This window comes from Camarhynchus parvulus, chromosome 6 (assembly GCF_901933205.1).
Source record: "Camarhynchus parvulus chromosome 6, STF_HiC, whole genome shotgun sequence".
Classification (NCBI taxonomy): Eukaryota; Metazoa; Chordata; class Aves; order Passeriformes; family Thraupidae; genus Camarhynchus; species Camarhynchus parvulus.
The window spans coordinates 28,680,068-28,692,330 of NC_044576.1; the positions used below are offsets into that span (position 1 = coordinate 28,680,068).

Here is a 12,263-nt window from a genome sequence, read left to right on the forward strand (position 1 = left end):
TTAAGTCCAAAACTAAATGTTTGTTTTGAGAAAATCAGAATCTCCCTCCATACAAAGAGCAAGCTGTTGACAAACAGTAAAAAAACCCCAAACACAAACAGAACACCACATTTTACAAAAAAACAAAGGCCTTGAGTGTTCTGCTGCTCCATCCTCCCCACCCCCTCAGTGCTGCTCCAAGATCCAGCCTGCAAAGGAGATTTTGCTCCACTTGCAGCCCTCAAGACAAGTGCAAACCCCAAATGTTGGGCACAGAGCTGTGACTGGCATCAGTAGGAAGCCTGCTCCAGTTGGCAGCAGTGAGTAACAAGTCAATTCCACAAGGTCTGGGAAACTTGTCAGGAGTCTTTTTAATAAGCAACAATGAAAAGTTAAAGAAATAATTTATGTTCTAGGTAACAAAACAGTTTAAGTAAAAGAAATGCTTTTTGAAAACTTCTGGGTTTTGCATAATTTGAAAATCTGAACATATAATACAGCAGCAATCATTTGAGGAAAAAAATACATATATGAAATTTTGCATTTTAAGTTCAGTGTAACAGACAACTAAGTAAAAAATTAACAACCAGAACAAACTGCCCCAAGAAATGAAAATATCAGTGAGAGATAAATTCCTGCAAGTTTATGAACTGTATGTAATTCAGTCATTAGATCAAGTCCAAGATTTTCGTAGCAAACATGCAAAAACCACCAAAATAGATGTGAAACCACCACACTCATTACTATCATTTTATTTTTAGGAAAAACACCAGACAGTTGCATGCAGAGCCAAACCAACAAACTCAGAACATTCATCCTTTCAATACTATCACTGTTTCAAATAATTAAATAAAAAAGAATCCAAGTGCATTCAAGTACGTGCCCACCCAATTTCAGTTACACCAATCATTAGGTAAATCCCTGATTCCATTTGTTCATTATAAAAGAATGAGACACTGTGCTGAATTTAAAGAGACTACAATGGAATGTGAATTGGCAGTGGAGCAAATCAATGATGTTCCTATCTCACCCTTGTCATAGGAGTAAGGGCTGAGGGAAACTGGGATTTGTGTTATCAAATACAGACACCTGAAGTGTCACCTAATAAAGAAATTAATGCCACCAGTGTGTGCCAGGTTCAAAGCAAGGGCTCATTTGTGAGCACAGTGAGCTTTCAGCTGGGAGTTCTCAGAATGTTGATGATTCCCAATAACTTTCAGTCCTAGAATGAATCCCAAATGCAGCCCATACCCACTGGAGCCTAAGGCAAGTTATTTTTGTGCAGCAGTAAAAACAGACTCCAGCTGCAGCAGTTCCAAAAGCTGCTGTGTAACATTAAAACAAAACTCAGAAGCAAGTCCTTCTTTGCAAAGCTTTTAACCCAAATGAGAGCACCAGGCCCAGCCCACAAAGCCCTGACTCTGGCTATCACTGCCAAAAATCTTGGTACCACAATGAGATGCTGCACTGCCTCTGCATTTCAGTCTCTGTCCCCTGACAATCTGAGACAGAAGGGTTGTGCTTGTGCTTTTCATTTTGTGCCTGTGTGGGAACAGCAGGCAGGGGACCAACAAGATCTTGGTTTAAGTGGATATCTTTAGAGCAATGTGTCTGAACACATTTTTATTAATAATTAGTAACACCCCCATACTGAAGCTGATGAAGGTGTAATCACTTACAGGGTCTAACCCAAACCTGTCCAGCTCAAGAGGGATGCAAGGGGCTTCTGGCAAGCTTTGGAACAGACCTTCAACAAGGCATCTTCTCAATAAAAGAAGAGTGTAAAAAGCCTCTTCAAATCCATTTTTAAAGGTAACTGACACAAGCTAAGAAATTAATAACCATACCTGCAAAATTAAAATGGGAAAGGGATTTTGAGTGACACACAGTTATTTAACACTTCAGTGCATGTAACAAAAGCTGCATACAAAAGACCATTTCAATCTGTATTATTTCTGTCTGGAGTACAGACCGTGGCCCCTAGTAACACACCTAAGCAATTCACATGTCCAGATAATGATTCCCAAAAAGTACAGCCTTGCAGAGTAACAATTAACAGCTAGAACTATCTGTTTCTTTCATTTTCCCAACGTTAGTTTCTTTATGCAGTGGCTTGCTTTTTTCCTCTTTCACTTTGTTCTGGTTCAGGGCATTTTCAGACGTTTGATCCCCACTGGTGGACACAGGATCTAAAACTACCACGGATTCTGTCTCTTTTTCACTGCTAGAAGCTTTTCTTGTCAATTCTGTGTGACTAGTTGATCTAGAAGAAAAAGAATAAATATATAAATACAAATTACAGTTCACATATGCAGAAGAGCATAAAAACACAGAAAACCATTCTGTTAGTAGCACATACAACCAAGACAGGTCTGCTAAGCTAATAAATAGATTTATGGATTTAACAGCTGTTATGTACAGATAGCAGTGCACAAAATGCAACAGTCACATTCCCCCTCCTGAATCATTTGTTAAGCCAGGCATGGAAGATGAAAAATGAACTCACAAGGCACTGAAAAATGGCTTCTGCACACCTCTATCCCAGAGCCACCTGCCTGGGGGCTGCACTGCATGACTCTGAGGCACAGAGTCACCAGCTGTTCATTCCCTTGGCTGCTGCTGGTCTCACTGGGAGCAAGCACTGATGATTTCTGGAAATTCACCTACTGGTTTGCTGAGCTGTCAAGGGCGTTTGACCCACGCTCTGTGCTGCAGAAATGGGGTTACACCACCATTGTTTGCAGTGCAGGGATTCGTGGGGATAAAAAGCCTCTGAGCAGGGAGGAAGGAAAGGTCAGAGACACCTGGGTTATTTGTCAAAGCTGGCATCAGCCTATAAACACTAACAGCACTTGTGTGTATTCAGAAGCTTTGTACTGATGTTGAAAACATGCAGGCAAATCCTTAGATGAACCGAGAACATGGCAAACACTGGGAATGCTCGACCTGAACAAGTGGCAGACTGGGGTGTGTTCCCACTGCCACCTTAACCCTGCTGGCTGGGCAGACAGAGAGCCTGGGAGCACAGGCTGTGCCTCCTGCACCCTGCACTCCAGATCCTGAGCATTCCAGAACCAGATCTCCCAGATCCTGAGCATTCCAGAACCAGATCCCCCAGAGCCTGAGACCCCAAAGCCTCAGACCCCCAGATTCTGAGCCCCCAGAGCCCCCAGCCCAGTGCCTGTGGGCTGGGAGCTGGGCAGGCTCAGGCATGGCAGCCACATTGCACTGGCCCATCCTTAGGCTCAGCCATACAGGCCACTATGGATGCACCATCCACACCCACAGAGCCCAAACTGGGCAGGTGCTGAAATCCCTCAAGCTGGAAGGTCCTACATGCACTGTAGGCTTGTCCCTTTTTTTTCCCCCACTATTCCTTTTTTTCCTCTAAATTTTCATGTTTATCTTTAAGGAACAGTCTTCCATTCTGGTAAGGTAACACCCTTCAGAGGAAAAGGTAGAATCAACTGGGGGCCAGAGAAAGAAATTCAGCTACAGGATCCATCTGCCATGAACTGCCCTTTATTGTGACAGTCTTTGTCCTAAAGAAAATGACAAAGAAGAAAGAGGTCACCCCACTCAACAATGAGAACACTGGGTGGGGACTGCACCAGCTCCCACCTGATGGGGAGAGAGTAAATGAACAGGTTAAAGCCAAAAAATAATCACAGAAACAACAGTTGCTGCACTTTCCATTTCAGAAAGAATTTACTCAGCTTGCTGCTGCAGCACTGGATAGGACAAATTAAATTCCATGTTCAAGCTTTAATTACAAGAATTGTCTCTTAACATTAGAATTTTGGTATAAGTTAATTAATGCAGAAATTGGCACTAATAGATACAGTTTCAGACTCATTTGATTATCATCAGAAGCTAGTGATTTCAAAAGGAAAATAATGCTTATTTTATGCAAAAGTTGTCAATCATTCCAGAAAAATACAAGGTGGGGTATTTTGAATGTTACAGCAAATTAAACTTTTTAAAGCAGTGTAACCAGAAGAGGGTTATTTTAAAAAGTGCTACTTTTGAAAAGCTGATTGCCCAACACTATAAAAATGGTCAAAGCCATAAATGCCAAGTTCATTTTTATTTCACTTTGGAGGTAACTATCTTTCAAATCCCAACAGCTGGACTATTTAATACAATCTGGTGAATCAAAGTATAATTCTTCACTGGGCTCACAGTGGGGAGTCTGCATTAGTGTATGGCAGCATTCCAACAACTGATGCACAGCCAAACACTCTGAAGTCTGTTTCATTTATAACAAAAATGGATAAAATGGCAATCATATTTACCACCTTCAAAGGACAGAAAAATGAAAGATGTCGATATAAAGTAGTTTAATGGAGAAAACCGGTGATTCAATCAGTGTTTGCAGCATAAAAATAAGAATTACTATCCGACTTTGTTGTACCAGTATTGCCTTCTTCAAATCCTTCACACTGGTGCAGCACCAGCCTGACAATGCTGCTGTTACAGCTGAGGCACTGTTAAAAATTATTAACCCTATTTATCAGTTATTCACAGCTTACTTTCAACAGTTTACCAAGAGCAGAATGTTTCAGTGGGAAGAATGAACATAATCTTGGTGCTCCTTTTCAAAAAACTGCATCTACTCATAAAAATAAAGCTGGGAAAAGCAATGAGCAAAGACAGAGTTTGCCACAGTTCTGAAAAACTCAATTTTGTCCAGCCAAGGTATTTGCATTTAGTTCTGTGCATAGCTCTTCCCTCAATGAGATGGTTAATGCTGTTATCAATATTCCTGTTATTTGTCCAGCTATATATTTAAACCAGAAATTGAGACCCTAGTTCTATTGTCCTCATTCTCACACAGTTGCTCACAAGTCTGCATGTATTTTTTTATGACTAAACACATCAAATCTGCACTGTGAAATATGGATTTAAATGAGAAATGCATTTGAGATTAATTCTATGGGATATGCAATGTTCCATGCTTTTTAATGTAAGAATATCAGAAGCAATCTGTTCTGTTTATAGTTACAGAACCTACAGAAAGTGTAAATACTAAAGGGTTACTAAAGCCTGTGACATAGCACTGCTGTGACCTTTGCATAAAATTTACAGTAGGAGTACAAAAGGACAAACTAAGGATCAGACTGTCAACTGAGACTTGGATTTTCTTTGTTTCCTCTGGTAATATTAGAACCTTGGCATTACATACCCTGGGTCAGTGTTCTATTAATGAAATCATTGTAAAATCATTGTAATATGTATCCATTAGAAAACAGAATTTTATGTCAGTATTCACTGAGAATAAAAGCAAAAAACTGCACACGTGTCTATTATTTCAGAATTCTTAACAAGGTAGGAGAATAAACCAGAGAAGAGCACAGGCTAATACTGAGCAACAGTAAAATAGACACCAATTCCATCCAAGTTTTGAAAGTCTGAGATGAACAAAGAATTCCATCACAGCACTACCAGTATTTGTCCAGCAGTGATTACAGGGAATATACAGAGTGACAGTGGTGAATTAGCCCTCTGCTCCCTAGTGAAGTACCAGTGCTACCTGCAACACCAGACATCTGTGAAGGAAGGGCAAGAAACCTTTCCATTTCAGAATGTCCCTGCTAAACCAGCTGAGTACAAAGGTGGTCAGCATGGCAGCCAGCAGGACAGAACTGCAGACAATCTTTAGCATGGACATTGTTCCCACTTTCAGGTGCTTCTTTAGAAAAAGCTCAAAAAGATCAGAAAATTTACTTAAATGAAGAATCTTGGAGAGCTTCTGCCTGCACTGAGAGAGCACACAAAGAGTACAAGCTAAGAAAAATGCCTCAGTAGCTTTTAAAACAGTTAAAACTGAGGAGACCTCCAACTTCCAGAACATCCCATTGTTTTCTTCATCTGCTGTTTAAACTAAATTGCCCACGTTCAAGCTGCACTGGAAAACCTTTGCAGTTCTTTCCAGCTGAGGCTGAGCTGCTCCCTGCAGGGCTGGTAGATGATTTGGGGTACTAAGATTACAGCTAGGAGAGGGAGGACAAATCCTTTAATTGTATAAAATCATCAGATTAAGACTAACCCTCTCTGTAGTGCACTCTGTCAGCAGAGAACTCTGCACCCCAGAAACACAACGTTTACCAAGTGCTGAAAAAAAGCCCCACCAAATAACCAAAAACCCAGGGGCAGAGCCAGACACACCTTTCCCTTCTGTGCCCACACCCTGCAGGGGTCATGGGAACTGGCTTTGCTGCCAAGGAAAATAAATTGTCACCTCTTCTTCAAGCAGTTGTCCCAAAATTACACTCATGCTGGGTTAAACACTGGGGAAGAGATCTGCAGAGGAAGTTACCTGCACACTGAGGTGAGGCCTCAGTTTCTCTACAGGACACAATTACTGATGTCTCCCCCCTAAGCACCACCTCAGCAAAATTTCACACATTCCAAACCATCTCCTTGATGGCTTCAGACACACAAGAACCTCTTGCACTGAAGTAACACCTCACCTAGGGGCTCTAAATTCAGGTTTTCTACAGCAAGCTGTACATTAAAAACTAGGTGAAGAAAAAAGAATAAACTCTGCCCTGCAAGAGACACCTGGCAATGATGAGACATGCAGTGCTCCCCTGTGATGGGAAAGGTTTGCTCAGCTGCTGCAAACAGATTAAGAAGTCACACCTTGGTTAGATTTCAAGGAATTGCAAATGATGGGAGCTGCATCCTTTAACCTCAGGTGGGAATAAGGAGAAGAGGATTTCTCCTGCAGGGTGTCCAGTCCAGGCAGGGCAGTGTTTGTTCCGTGCTCCTTTAGGAATGGAATGGCGCAACAGGAGCAGAGTGTGGAGGGAAGCACCCCCTGCTGCAGGGCACACAGCTCAGGGTGATTCACTGTGTGGCCCCCCAGAACATCCAAAAACATGGATGGATCACATGCCCTGGTTTAGCTTCACTTGTGCCATGAATCCAGGGATCCAGGATGCACTAAGGGCACTCCAGATTACAAATCAAAGCATAGCAAACACAGACAATAGCGAGATTTGCTTCAGAAGTGCTCTGCTGATCCAAACTAAGCTGCTTGCAGGGAAGCCCAGAAAAATGCCTAATTACAGAGCTGAGTTGTCAGACCTGCTGGCCAGATGAACTCCCCTCTGCTGCCTGCTTCCAAGGAGCTTTGCTTCCAACAGCTTTCACACCTCAGAGTCTGGAGACTGCTTCTACCAACCTCTGCTGCAAACAGCACCCAGGAGAGAAAAGAAAAGCAGTTGCTCTGTAATGTGGTGTGGGGCCTGCAGGTTATCCCTGCTCCTCCTGCCAGCCTGGCACACAAGAGAAGGAGAGCCCCAGCATCTCCTCCCTCACTGGAAATCCATCCCCAAGGATGAGTGTTCCCAATTAAGCAGGTTTACACCAGTGACTCAGTGCAAGCAAGCCCTGCAGCACTAAGGACTCTGGCCCACCACATTTGTTTTAATGCTTTAAACAGATAAATTAAGTGAAATGTGTCTTTCGGGATGTCACTGAATAGGCAAGCTGAGAAATAAATTCAGCTTCACATATGCTTTTCTAACACATAACAACTGTGACTGTCAGCACAAGATCCTTTCCACAGCCAATTCACCACGCATTCTGTGAGACCTTGGGCCTGCAATTATTTCATTTCCTTTCTTGTAAATGCAATTTCCACTTAGTTCGTTGAAATAAAGGTACACAAAAGGTGGCAGGATTTGTCTTGTGTTTTCTGGTTTGTTCCAAATCACAGAAATCCACAAACTACAAACACAATTTTCAGGATCAACCTCACCTTTCTGTCAAGGGTAGCTGCTCAAGAAAATGCAGTGGCATTATTCATGCCTAAACAACTGCTGAAAATATCTTCATCTTTCTGATTAAATTAAAATGAAGATCATTTTTCTTCTAAGGATACTTAAATGAAATAAAAAGGGAAAATACATATGATTGAAAATGGTATTCTGCTTTTAATTCTCTGTGGGAATTAAATACAACTGCAGAGCACAAAAGGAAATTGGGCTCTTTATCCACTCAAAAATAAATTATGAAAGTACTTGCACAAGAGTGAAGTATCAGTTCATAAAAATAGATGCAAACTGAATATTCAGCTCATTTGCCATGACTTCCTCCTCTGAACAAAGCAATGGATATTTGCTAGAATAGGTACTGGTGGTATTTTCTAACTGACAGAGAAGGAAATCAGAAGTTTAATTAGCCATAACTACAATATTTTGCCAATCTGATTTGTCTCGTCTCTTTCCTTTTCTTGAAATGACAAACTGACAAGCAACCTGGCAAGGCAGCAGAAGCAAGTGCCCAGCCTAATTCCAAAAGGAGCCTGGTACTGCTGGAGAACAAACCAATCCTGCAGGGAATCTGAAATAAATATTGCTGATGCTGGTTTAACTCTGATGCTGGTTTCAGGTCTTCAGTTTGCTATGATGAAAGATTCTGCTGCCCATCTGTGCAAATGCAGCACTTTTTTTTTTGGTTTTTTTTTTTTAACTTGAGATTTCAAGGTAATTCAAAATTTTTACCAACAAATTTTTAAGAGTAATAGTCAGGACTTGTTTTGGTTCAACAGAAACTGCCCTGCACACTAGCATATAGACCAAGATGACTCATATGACTGTATTTTTTAAAGTATTTGCCAGAACTATTTTTAATCAAGAGTTAACAATATAACTATCATCCCTCTTCAGGGTATGGAAAAAACCCTCAACCTTGTTATTCTTCAAAATCTCTCGAGGTCTTTTATTTTTGACAGAGAAAATCAACACTTTTTTGAAGAATTTAGAGGAAAATAACTTTATTAAAGAGAATTTAATTTCTCCTTTCGCATGTGACTGCAAATTATTTGGGGAGTCGGTGGTAAACAGCTGCAGACAGTGCATTTATCTTGTTAACCAAAACTGGTATTAAATCACTTTCCAAACACATCTTGTACTACAATGTATCTAGAAATCCATGTTCTACTTACTGTAAGGTAGGCTTGGAGCCCGTAGCACCCTTAGGCTGGTTGGGGACAGGACCTGAGTTGGGTACTTTGGAAGTGAAATCTGTCTCCACATCTTTCTGGTTCAGTGCTGCCTGTGGGGCACTGGCTCCTGAACCCAGCACAGGCAGAGACTTTGATTCTGATGTGGCCAAGATTCCAGTAGGACCTAAAATCCAAAGAAAGTTTAATGCTTCTGTTACCCAGATTGGTCTGGAAACAACACAAGAGCAGAGCAGAATTCAACTAACTGCAGAAATCAAAATGGAATTTTAATGAACAGCATCCAGTGCAAGAGAATATCAAAATACTGCATTTACAGCTCCTGCTCTCCCGTCCTTGTACCACAGGCAGCACTGGCTGTGTTGATCCTCCTGCTTTCTGGGGGGGTGAGTCCTGCTGCCCACCCAGGCACAGCTTTGGTGCTCTCCCAGCCTGACTGCAGAAAAGCTGCTCTCAGTACTACTGAGGAGCCAGTGAGCTGTCTGCAAAGCCCAAGATAAAGCTCTACAGTGACATTCAAACCAGACACACCTGCACCAACTATGGCATGGACTCACACTTGCACAAATTGTGTTTGTAGCCAAACAGAACATCAACAGTTTCTTACAGAAGATGACAGTGAAGCACAGCATAAAAACTGGAGACGCCTGGTCTGCAGAGGAGGTTAATTCAAAGCACCAGTCCTAAATCTCATTTCTCTGGCTAGCATTACTCTCAAGAGTATTTTCACAGTAGGTCTGTCCTGGTTTGATGCTGGTGCAATGCCAGTGCCCCCATGAAAATATATTCTCCCTAGTGTCTACTGTGAGATGTGACCAGAAATAGAGCAAAGCAGAGACAAGGTTCAAGCAAATAACATCTGAGCTCCAGGATGGAAAGAGGAATCTGAGTGTATGTGTGTGTGTGCAGAAAATCCTGACGGAAGCAGCTCTTGGAGAAAATGGAATGAAAAGCAACAGGTGAGACAGGGAAGAAGAAGAAGAAGGTGAAGTTCTCATAATGGCTGCAATGGCAGTGGTCTGGAAGAGAATGTACAGCTTCAGGAGTCCCTGGATGCAGGGAGAGGAGAGGACTCCTGCAGGGCAGCACTTACTGCCACTGTCCTGGTCAGTGGTCACTTTCCGGCGCCGCAGGACTCGCTCCAGCTCTGTTTCACCACTGTCTGTCTCAAGGGACTTCAGGCTCCGGGAACTGGTGGATTTATTCAGTGTTTCCTACAGCAAGAGAAAGGCATGAGAAACTCTCTGAGGACAGATTGTGCCAAGCAGCTCATGTGTACGACTTCAGAATCTTTCATACTGCAGCTCCAGAGCAGTGTGCCAAGCTCTGCCATTGGTACAACAGGAGCAGCTGGGATCCCCTCCCTGATGTAGGGACAAACCACACTCACTACACATGAAGAGGGTGATATCAGGCTGAGGAGAGATGCCCTGGCCCTGCCACTGATGAACAAATTCTGAGGTTTGTGGGAAACTGCCAACTTCCTCCATCATAACATGTGAAGGATCTTAAGAAACTGCTAGAGAGTTATCATGCACATAATTAACCTCTGCTAATAAAGAGCCAAAGATCCATCTTTTACTGCTCCAGTGGGTTTTATATTTTAACACTGTCCTGTGTTGCTGCATCCTGGTGTATACATGTGCAGAAGTCAGTATTTATCAGCTACAACTGCAGCAGATTATATATCCTATAATGTAACTGATCTGCCATAAACCTGACTCTATATCTATATACTTCAAGGTTTCTCTTCTGCACAGAGTTAGATATCAAGCTGAAACAGTTTTTTATACATACAGAACATAAATAAATGCTATTACTGCCTTATGCCAAGGCTAGCATGTGATATCAGTGAAGCTGCAAGTCCAGGAGCACTTTTCTTAAAGTGGGAGGAAAAGAGGCTTTAAGCAAAGCCTGAAACCTCACAACCTTGCCTACAGGAATTTAAACACACATTATTGCTTGCTGCATGCATTTCCCCCCTCCCAAAAATCAGTTGTTGGATCAGAACATACTTGATTGTAAAATCTGCCCAAAATGTTTATAATGCAACTGGAAATTTGGTACCCATATACTGTTTCATTTTCCCTCTGAGTCTTTCCATAAATCTTATTTATTCAGCCTTCCAGAACATGTTAAACTCATACAGCATTTTTCCAGATCGTAAATAACATTGTATTGACATCTTTTGTTGATAAGCACATAACCTTTGACCAGAAATAGCCAAGGAAAAAAGGAAATAGCACTGCGAGTTGCAAAAGCTGTCCTATTTTCAGGAGCCCTGCAAAGAAGCTCTTAATTCTTCACTCCTGCCTAGAAGTTAAAAAATTTTCTTTCAAAACTATTTCAAATTTAACTGAGCAGGTTATTCATTAGTAGTATGCTCCAGATGTGTACAAATGTACATCTACAAAAGCAACTTAAAAAAGGGAGTCACTCAAACTCTGGAATTTACACGACATAAATGTTTTTTGTTTGTAACAATTATATGGAGGTCTACACAAAATGCATAATTAGCATAGTAACAACAAATGTTTACTCCATCACATTCCACCCCCATGTTTGTTGTCTGACTGTGCATAATCACTGCTCTCAGGAACAGACTGGAGCTGCATTTTATAGAGTTTGTCTTGCACTGCAAATACCCTCAGAGGCTCAAAAGCAAAGAGCCTGACACAGAAATGCAGTGCCTGCAGGTTTCTCCCTGCTCCCCCTGAGTGCACAATCAAGCTTCCCCTGATGTCAGTGACACAGTGCTGGAGAAATAAAACAGCTATTGGACAAAGGAGCCTGGGCAGGACAGCCCTGTCCAACCCTCACTGCTGCAAACAGCACACTACATCCCACTACTCCTGTAATTATGGAATTCTGCTTAAAGCACAGTCTCACTGTTGCATTTTATTCCTTTCCTATTTACTGCCACATTTAATGAAGTGTCCCTCTAATTAGGGCTCAGCATTAGGGTCTGGTGACTCTCTAGACCATTTCTTCCCTTCTTCCCCTGCTTTCACATGACTGGAGAACAACTTTAACCCATCACTGGTGATTTTAAATCACACTCTGCTGTACTGCCTTGCATCCCCCAAAACACCACTGAACTGTTTTTTGTATGGGCTGTTTAACCACAAGGTGATGAGAATGATTAGCTTCACCTTCTAGAGTGGAAGTGAAGCACTTTGCTTCAATACTGGCAGAATTTCACCTGCCAAAGTGGCACTTCAAAGTTTCAGGGTTACAGAAGTCAGGGAGCAAGAATTACAGCTCCTTGTGACACAATTTTAGCTCTTGTGCAAAAGAAGCAACAAGCAAT

The 12,263-nt window shown here is 41.9% G+C and overlaps 1 protein-coding gene across 2 annotated transcripts in view; it reads right to left on the reverse strand.

The window, feature by feature from the left end:
• Nucleotides 1-340: 340 nt before the first annotated feature.
• Nucleotides 341-12,263, reverse strand: part of SHTN1 (shootin 1) — a 55,256-nt gene continuing 43,333 nt past the window's right edge. Inside the window, exons 15-17 of one of the 2 annotated variants that reach the window (XM_030951638.1) lie at nucleotides 10,047-10,167; nucleotides 8,936-9,119; nucleotides 341-2,242 (exon numbers count right to left, since the gene is read on the reverse strand). In XM_030951638.1, coding sequence (XP_030807498.1) covers nucleotides 2,032-2,242; nucleotides 8,936-9,119; nucleotides 10,047-10,167 — 516 coding nt within the window. In that variant the 3' untranslated portion in view covers nucleotides 341-2,031. The remainder of the gene's footprint in view (nucleotides 2,243-8,935; nucleotides 9,120-10,046; nucleotides 10,168-12,263) is intronic. The other variant, XM_030951639.1, reaches the window with a different exon arrangement.